Raw genomic sequence first — 9,908 nt, forward strand, 5'->3', positions numbered from 1 at the left:
AATCAATAAGAACGGGACATTTCACTTACGCATGACGATGGACTGCCTGCTTTGATCGCAAAACGATGAACGGCTATATAATAAAATAAATGTTGTCTGTTGGTTTTTTTTGCGTTTCGAGTGCTTCTTTTTTATAAAAATGAAGTTTTTATGCGTGTAGCCCATATGATACACCATTAACCATCATGTTATTTTCTTTTCAGGTTTGATTTTTGTTGATTTATTCATATACTAATGGGCCATCATGTTACTGTAGTTCAAATACAAAATATATTTTCTTAAAACAACGATACTGACGGGTTCCAACAAAAGTGGAACCACTCGATCATATCCATGACACATGCGGGTGAAAACCACAAGACCCGCACATAGAAGGTAACGAGGCCAAGTGGAAAAATCCCTCATGAATTTTGAACGGAAAACGTTACGCAACCTCAATATACCACCAACCAAAACGCACAAGTGGTATATGTTTGGTCCACGACCGGATTCGAAATCATAACCTCAGAGTTAATGAGCCTCCTTGATACCGCTGAGCTAAAATCCATTTCGTAGTCCAAATACAAAATATTGATTCTTTGTTTTAGAGTATATTCCACTTTATTCATTTTATTTCAATTTATTAATTATAAAAACATTCTCAATCATGACACCCTTCTTCAAATTAACACACGGTCACATCAATGCCAGTTCATCATTTCTTCTCATTTCTTTCACATTTCCTTCTAATCACTGATCCATCACATTTCACTCACAACCATGACACTCCTTCACACACTTACTAAATTAATTAATTAAAGCAATTTATAAATCTATAGTTATTATTAAAATTCTAGAATGATGATGTCATTATTAGGCTAGTTTCTTTGTTAAGAAAAAATCAAAAAGAATAAGAAAAATCTAAGCTCATAAGCTGATGTCATTAATCTAATTAATTACTAATTAAATCAAATCTACTTATTTATTTGTTTCATGTTTTTCGGGGAAAAAATCCACTCTCATTCATTATTAATTATCACGAGTAATTGTTCACACATGCATTCAGCTAATTGAAAATATAGCTCAATAATTAGAAATATATTGGATTAAGTATGTGTGTGTATGAGCAAAATTAGTATTTTAATCCGTTGATTAAATGTATGGCCGACGATAATGTATGTAAATTTTTATACATTGGGGATTGGGGAAATTTGTTGACTTGTGAAGTTGACCCACCTCAATGATCATATTTACAATATTTGAAGTATGTACAATCATATAATAAAACACCCACATGATCATATATATAAACTCTAAAACAAATTGTACAATCTTTTATAAAACACTCAATTAACACAAAACTTTGAAGCATATTGTACAACCTTCATCTAATAATTGTATTTTAGTTTTTGATAAAATTTCAAGTGACATTTGATATTACTAATTACTAATAATTATTATTAAAAATATAAATACTCAATTATTATTATTATTATTATTATTATTATTATTATTATTATTATTATTATTATTATTATTATTATTATTATTATTATTATTCAAATTCAAATTCAAATTCAAATATGAGTTCTCTTTATGAGATTAATTACGTTATATATGTATGCGAAATACATGTCTCAATAAAAGATTGTAATGTAGGCTTTTATGACAAAAAAAATAGTAATTATGATAAAATTGGAAGACGATAGTGAGAGAATAAATGTAGTTCATTTATTCCGACTAAGTTAAGTACATCATTGTGTTTGTAAAAACAACGAGAAGTTTCTTAGTCGAAATCCGTTAGGTCATTAAACTAAATGACTTTAGCGTTTAAATTCACTTAATATCTAAAATGTATCATTAAACTGTTTCGTTTAAACAAACTCGTGGTTCCACGGGTCATTTCACTAGTATTATTGCTATATGTACAAGTATAGACAACACATCTCCTGACACAAAAAACCTTAGATTCACGAAATGAAACACGGAAGGAAATTGACGAGGGATTATCAAAGCTCTACCATCACCATCATAAGATTGGCAATGCTTTCACTTCCCCAATGGAAATGGTCTATAAAATTGTTTAATTTCCCGATGTCTGTTGTCATTCATTTAATCGAGTATATATACACAAGTAATAGGCTTTAACCTATCTACAAAGAAATGGGCTAAGCAAAGCTAATAGGGCTACAACAATATATACAATACATATGGCTCAATACACCCCCGCAGTGGAAACGGGAGTTAAAGAACGGACGTTTAAACTGGATCTAAATCAGTAAATAGTTAAGCGGGGAGTCCCTTCGTAAAGATGTCAGCATACTGAGATGATGAAGGGACATGTAGAACACGAACAGCGCCTGTTGCAACCTTGTCTCGCACAAAATGAATATCAATCTCTATATGCTTAGTGCGTTGATGCTGAACCGGGTTGGTAGAAAGGTAAACGGCACTCACATTATCACAATAAACTAAGGTAGCCTGAGACAAAGGTGAGTGAAGTTCTTGTAAAAGATTGCGAATCCAACATGTTTCGGCCACAACATTTGCGACAGCACGATATTCTGCTTCAGTACTCGAACGAGAAACAGTAGCCTGTCTTTTCGAAGACCATGAGAGAAGATTATCCCCGAGAAACACAAAATATCCCGAGGTAGAACGACGTGTGTTGGGACAACCACCCCAATCGGCATCAGAGTAAGCAATGAGCTTCATAGTAGATGAGGGAAATATCTGAAGGCATTATCTATAGTCCCACGAATGTAACGCAAGACACGTTTAAGTGCAGCAAAGTGAGGTTCCCGTGGGTCTTGCATAAATAAACACAATTGTTGAACCGCATAGGTGATGTCCGGGCGAGTGAAAGTTAGATACTGAAGCGCACCTGCTAAACTGCGGTATAATGTCGGGTCCGCAACTGGTGGCCCATTAGGTCCAAGTTTGGACTGAGTGTCAACGGGAGTGAGGCAAGGTTTGCAATCACTCATTTGTGCGCGGTCCAAGATATCAAGTGCATATTTCTTTTGACATAGAAACATGCCATTTGTAGTGCGAGAAGCAGAAATACCCAGAAAGTAGTTCAATGGTCCTAGATCTGTCATTGCAAATTCAGTGCTAAGAGAGAAGATAATCTGCTGCAATAAAGAGTTTGATGAAGTAGTAAGAATAATATCATCCACATATAGTAAAAGATAAGCAACTTGAGCTCCTGTATATAAAAAGAGATGAGTCACAACGACTATGGATGAATCCAAGTCGAAGAGCATATTGGGCAAATCGATGGAACCAAGCTCGAGGAGCTTGTTTGAGACCATATAGCGATTTGCGAAGATGACATACATATCCAGGTTTAGACGGATCATGAAAACCTGGTGGCTGGTGCATATATACAGACTCGGTGAGATTTCCATGTAAGAACGCGTTCTTAACATCTAATTGGTGAACATGCCAGTTTCGAGATACAGATAAGCTAAGTACGGTTCGAATAGTCGTCGGTTTAACTACTGGACTAAAAGTTTCACCACAATCAATACCAGGCCGTTGACTCTTCCCATTAGCAACTAGCCGAGCTTTAAACCTGTCTAAAGAACCATTAGATTGAAACTTACGCTTAAATAACCACATAGATCTAACAATATTGACCCCCGGGGGCCTCGGAACCAGAACCGAAGTACCATTTTAATTAAAGCATTATACTCATCGGACATTGCCCGTTTCCAGTTAGGGTCGTTAAGGGCTTGTATGTGGTTTTTTTGGAATATTAGGTGGAGTGTAAACGTGAAGGTTTAATCGAGAGATAGGTTTATAGGTTTATAGGTTCCAGTCGTTAAGGGCTTGAAGGTTTAATAATAACGGCGCAAATAATCCGAATAATGGAGGCGGTGGTAATTCACGTACTGGTAACAATTCTTTTAATGGGCCTTTTAATAATTGGCCCAACTATGGATGTGTTTATGCTCTACCGTGGGCTTGGCAACCAAATAGCAATATTCAGGCCCAAAGACAGTTTCAACCCAACAGAATTAGGCAGCAGTCCAGGCCCACAAACTATGGGGTTCTTGGGCCTAGTCCAAATACAGCTTATCCGCAAGCGTATGCGACCGATGTTTCTTCGGGTATGTCGCCACCTTGGGCATGGTTCCCGCCTAATAATAGTGGAGACGCTACTTCTCTACCTCTGCATGTACGCTTCAGGATCCGGGTGATGATGGGTGGTACATGGATACCGGGGCCACTGCTCACTTAGCATCGGACTCAGGTAAACTACATACTACTTTTGATAAAAGCATTATTCCATCAGTCATTGTCGGTGACGGTTCCACCATACCGGTACTAGCTTCCGGTAATGCCACCTTACCTAACCCCTATCGACCTCTTCATCTTCACAATATTCTTGTTACACCCACTATTGTTAAAAACTTAATTTCCGTAAAACAATTTAATAAAGATAACAAAACCACAATTGAATTTGACGATTTTGGTTTTTCTGTGAAGGATGCTCGGACCAGACACACCCTCCTACGATGTGATAGTGACGGCGATCTTTATCCCTTCACTCCTTCCAAACTCACCAAGATTGCTTTACTTTCATCAAGTCACCCTATTTGGCATAATCGTCTGGGACACCCTGGCTACCATATTTTACGTATTTTAGTTTCTCGTGGTTTCTTCAATTGTAATAAAGCTCCAGCTAATACTTTATGTCATGCGTGTCAGTTAGGAAAACATATTTTATCGTTATACTTCTATTGTTTCCAAACCTTTTGATATTATACATTCTGATTTATGAACTTCACCCATTGCTAGCGTAGGCGGCTTTAGATATTACGTGTTATTATTAGATCATTATACACATTTCTTATGGGTTTATCCTCTCCGAAAGAAATCTGACGTTTTCTCCAAATTTCTACATTTTCACATATATGTTAAAAACCAATTTAACACCACAATCAAAGCCCTCCAATGTGACAACGGGGTGAATATGATAATGCATCCTTCCATGGACTCTTTGCCACACATGGCATTGAGTTTCGTTTTTCGTGTCCGTATACCTCCCAACAAAATGGTTTGTCGGAACGAATGATTCGCACCATTAATAACAATGTCCGCTCTCTTCTTTTTCATGCTCAATAGTCTAATTATTTCAAAGTAGAAAGTAATGCGTGAAACATGGTCCACTACTAGGCTCTCACAGTATGAAGACACATTATTGTTGAATCATGAGCAACGTAACATGATTTTATTATTAAGTTAATGTATAACACATGGACCCGGTGGCTAAAAGTGCTTTTTTTACTTATTAGTATCTTTTTACGACCTAGTTTGACGGTGTCCATATTCAGCAATTAAGATTCCTAGTCACCCATTAGTGTCCTGTACAATGAAAGTTTTGGTTCAATGTGTTCATTACTTACAAGTTTTATTGCAGTGTATTCTATTATAGTGCAACCTGATCAAAAACGATAAAACAGCAGAAACATATATTAAAGTGAATGTTTCATTCATGAACATCAATGGACTAGCACTATTCTAGTGTTCACTAGTGACTCATTCAATTCGGATGTTAGACCATTCTTTCCAGTTTCCATCAAACTGTGGATTTGATGTACTGGCCTCGGATAAACCTACAACTTCATAAATCTTAATGATCTTTCTTCTAATACAGTAAAAATAAGCGAAGACATGACAAGCTAACTTCTATAGAAGGTTGTTGGTCTAAAGCACACAATGAGCCTGATTTTGAGTCTATATGACCCATGTAAACATTAGCAAGCTTAAACAGAGTAAAACATAGATACAGTGAAGCCTTGCGTCAAGGTAAGACCTGCATACATTGATCCTTGCTGCCTTACAAACAAATACACTTAACATCTTTCATAAGAGTACATGACTGCTTTGTACCAAATCAACCACACACTAAATCATCATCAGAATCATACGAGTGAGAAATCACATTCCCAACGTCTAATCTATTTGCTTATTTGACTCATCTTAAGTGTAACATATAGTACCTGATAAACTGCTATCGTGAAACCAAATTGCCCAGCATAATTGCCAAATCACATGAAACTGAGTAAAACAATCATGAAAAAATGATCTTGCGTTTGACAAATTTTTGTTCGACTTTAAGCCATGATCCTACAATCCTATCAAGGCTCAAATTACACTCAGCATTTACTATTTAGCAGTAAATTGATTCAATAATGTTACACATTTGCTTATATATATATATATATATATATATATATATATATATATATATAGAAACTTCATTGACAGAATATCACTAAATTGCAACATAAATGAAATGAATCAATCAGGATTAATAATCCAACAAACTACTATTCCGCAGCTGAATAATCATATAATTCTGTCAGATCTTATACAAATCTACAACGATGCAATACGAATAACAGATACAGTATCTATAAAATGGACAAAAAATAATGGACTTTTCGCATATAAGATGAATCAAACCATAGCTGTTCAACTCAAACACGCGCCATGACATCAGCAACGGCAGCTGAAGTCGCAGCACCGCTGAACGACGAAAACAATCCGGCGCCGGCCATATCCTGATCATCAAGGAACAAATCCTCCGGATCTCTAAAAGCGCCGTGAACACATACGATACCTAACCCTATCAACGCCGCCGACATGAGTAACGAACCAACGCTAGTGAGAAACACAACGAATATCGTTAGTAAGAGTAGAATTCCTAGCATCTCTCGATCGGAAAACGTACGGCCACCGATCACCACCGGCTGATCGGACGGACGGAATAAGTATAGGAACAGCCACGCGCCTAGCAGCGAAACGATCGTTAACAGAGAGAACGGATGCGAGATAAGTGAGAACGCGATCACGGCCGTGAGCAACGTCATGTAATTAACACGAAAGTAATTAAAGTTTTTGCGAATGCGTGACGTAGCGTCGGTGAGTGATTCCGGTTTCGAAAACGCGGTACGGTCGATGAGTTCGTACCACGGACGGCGGCGATTGAAGGCGCGTCGTGTTGAATCAGTTAGACGCGCGACGAAAGCGCGTAGAGCAGGAGTAGCTGAAATGGCGGAGGACCACGTAGCATTGCCGGTGGTGGAAGATGATGGTGGATCTAAGATCGGAAGGGTTTGGGATGAGGACATTGATGGAAATATCTGAGATCTGGTACGGGTATTTTGGTCAATTCGTGTGATATAAGGTTTATTTTGACTTGAGTTGACTGATGGGAATTGAATGGGTGTTTGTGTGTGTAGTATATATGCGTGGGATATGGAATTGATGTTTACGTCATTTATAACGCCTTTTTGAGATCGGTGTATGGAGGCCGTTGATGGGGGAATGGACGGTTCTGATTAGATGTGGTTTATAGTCATGGTATGGAGTATGGACGTATGGTAGTATGGTATGTAGCGTTTTGATTTTTACGGAGTATGTGTAACGTAGCAAATCAGGGTACATTGTGATGGTATGGAATAATCTGTTATAATCATAGACAAAATACAGCTTTCCAATGAGAAATTGCTTAAATGCCTCGAATTGCGAATAAGACCGTAGTTTATGGGGTAACTACAGCTGTAGAGAGTATTGCTCAATGCACAGGGTCTTTCACTTATGAAGAATTTCTAAAAGTGCAAACTCCAGAGGGGATGAAAGTATCTCAGAATTGTGTGGCTTAATTTAAGACGCAACCTCTTGCTTAGATCGAGATTTTTGGGTAGAAGATCTTAATGTGACCTCTTCATTATCATATCAAAGTCTATTTTTACTCTTTTACGGGGTGGAGCTTAAACGCAAAAGGCCTCGCGAGTAGTTGAACAAATGAGAGGTTGTCAACGAAGGGGTCAAAGGTTGCGCTTGCGGCAAATCGAAGGAAATTTATTAATCAAAATTACTTTTAACTTTAAGGAGTAAAAACCAAATTAAATGTTTTGAGTCCGGGTGATGTGAGACTGACAACAAAGAAGCAAAGACTCTGACATTAACACGGGAATAACAGTTATAACATGACTACTTGTCAGAATGTGAAAACTCGCTATATGTTTAAAATAATTATGCGCATTATTCAGATCTTCATCAATAAATAGAAGATTTCAGTATTGTGTTAGGATAGAGATAATTTTGTATATATCTTGTTTCCTTATTATATCCGTAGTTTGTTAAGAAGCCGGATATATAGACTTTGGGATGATTATACTTTATTATTATCTGAAGCTTATAGATAAGATCGATAGTTCATTGCTTTCGATGACATTTGCCTAACCTAAGAATTATTGTAAAATTGTGTGTAGGTTTTTACAATTAATCTGACGAATAATTGTGCCAAGAATAATTGTTCATTCTTGGTTTGTTGAAGTCAATCTGACTGAGACTGTGTCTGTTACTGAGGGTTATTTTACAACTCAAAACATTGAAAGTTTCAATCTTTAAGATGAAGAAGATGCAAAAGATGAGGGAGTTGCAGTTGAGTTTGAGCTAAAGAAAAGGAAGAGAATTCCAGTTTGTAAGACGATGGAAGATATTCTAGCTAGTATGTGCAAGAAGAAGATGAAGAATACTAAGTTTGCCTACAAGCCGCTAAAAAGAATGTTTCATCATCAGCTGCAACAGAAAAAGTTGTTGGTCATGAGGCTCTAGCAAAAAGTATTCAATCACAGCAACAACTACAGATCCGAACATTGTCTGTACGCCCATCTGGTTCTGCTGCAGCGACATCCTCCATACATGTGTCTTCAATACAATAGCAGCAAAATATTTAAACAACATTGTACTGAGGATGATGACTGAAAAAAATAATAAAGTAAAAGCTCAGGATTAGATAATCCATGAGTTAGAGAATGTAAATTGTAACGCCCCCACCTAAATCGTTATGACGTGGCGTGATATCATGAGGTTTAAACCTGGTTAACGCCCTATAACATGAGACTAATGATATACATACATTTTCATGTCTATGCACATCACAAGTGTTACACACGTGCTACCGAAAGACTTTTAGCGCTAATAATGGCTCGCCAGGAATACACTAAATGCGCTCGGTAAAGGCATATGAGCGCAGATAAACAAGAGGATGCTGCTAAAGGACACCATGATACCTGTGATAGAGTAGTGGTACACACGACTAACAGAACGTACTAGGGACCACAATCACCTTTACAGCTTTATGGACATGGTGGTACAGAGTGGGAAAGACAATGTACCTTTTGTCGAGACACGTGTCACTAAGGGACAAACAAAACAACTATGAATAAGGTGTAAAATCCTCATTACGGGAAATAAATTATCAAGAAGATCGACCCGTCATATTAGAAGTTAAATCTGCGCCATCAGATTTTAAAACTTCTCAACTTGTGTTACCGGCCTAACAACATCCCAAGCTTTACAATTACAGTTACAGGTAACGTTCTTCGTATAATCAATCCTAATACCTCTTGTGAGCCATCAACCAATCATCCCGACGATGGTGGATCGACGTTTAACCACCCCTTCCGAGATCATCATCTCGTAACGGGGTTATTCACGGTGCTCCGGACCGGAGAGTTAAACTCAAAAGACCCTTAAATCCCCATACTTTGTTGTCAAATATAGGCCACATGTTCAAGTATTGATTCGGGTGCTTCGTTCATTTATTCCCGGAAGTGGATACTTATTCAATCAGCTTCAAGGAGCTTCGCTCTTTACAAAGATTGATTTACGATCGGGAAATCATCAAGTTCGTGTTGCTGAATCCGATATTTCTAAGACAGGGTTTCGTACTCGGTACGGTCATTATGAGTTTCTAGTAATGCCTTTTAGGCTGACCAATGCTCCAACAATTTTCATGGATCTAATGCATCGCGTCTGTAACCATTTTTGGATAAATTCATGATCGTGTTTATTGATGACATATTGGTTTATTCGAAAACTGAATCTGAACATACAAAGCATTT

At 37.4% G+C, this 9,908-nt stretch overlaps 1 protein-coding gene across 1 annotated transcript; it reads right to left on the minus strand.

Moving 5' to 3' along the window:
* Positions 1-6,355: 6,355 nt before the first annotated feature.
* Positions 6,356-7,124, minus strand: LOC139843280 (PRA1 family protein B3-like). Its single transcript, XM_071833353.1, has one exon. The coding sequence runs from the start codon at positions 7,122-7,124 to the stop codon at positions 6,471-6,473; it is 654 nt and encodes a 217-aa protein (XP_071689454.1). The 3' UTR covers positions 6,356-6,470.
* Positions 7,125-9,908: the final 2,784 nt, after the last annotated feature.

This window comes from Rutidosis leptorrhynchoides, chromosome 4 (assembly GCF_046630445.1).
Source record: "Rutidosis leptorrhynchoides isolate AG116_Rl617_1_P2 chromosome 4, CSIRO_AGI_Rlap_v1, whole genome shotgun sequence".
In the NCBI taxonomy this organism is placed as follows: domain Eukaryota; kingdom Viridiplantae; phylum Streptophyta; class Magnoliopsida; order Asterales; family Asteraceae; genus Rutidosis; species Rutidosis leptorrhynchoides.

Bases quoted from the DNA above. Each gene is read 5' to 3' on its own strand.
- LOC139843280 (XM_071833353.1), bottom strand. From the start codon at position 7,124: ATGTCCTCATCCCAAACCCTTCCGATCTTAGATCCACCATCATCTTCC.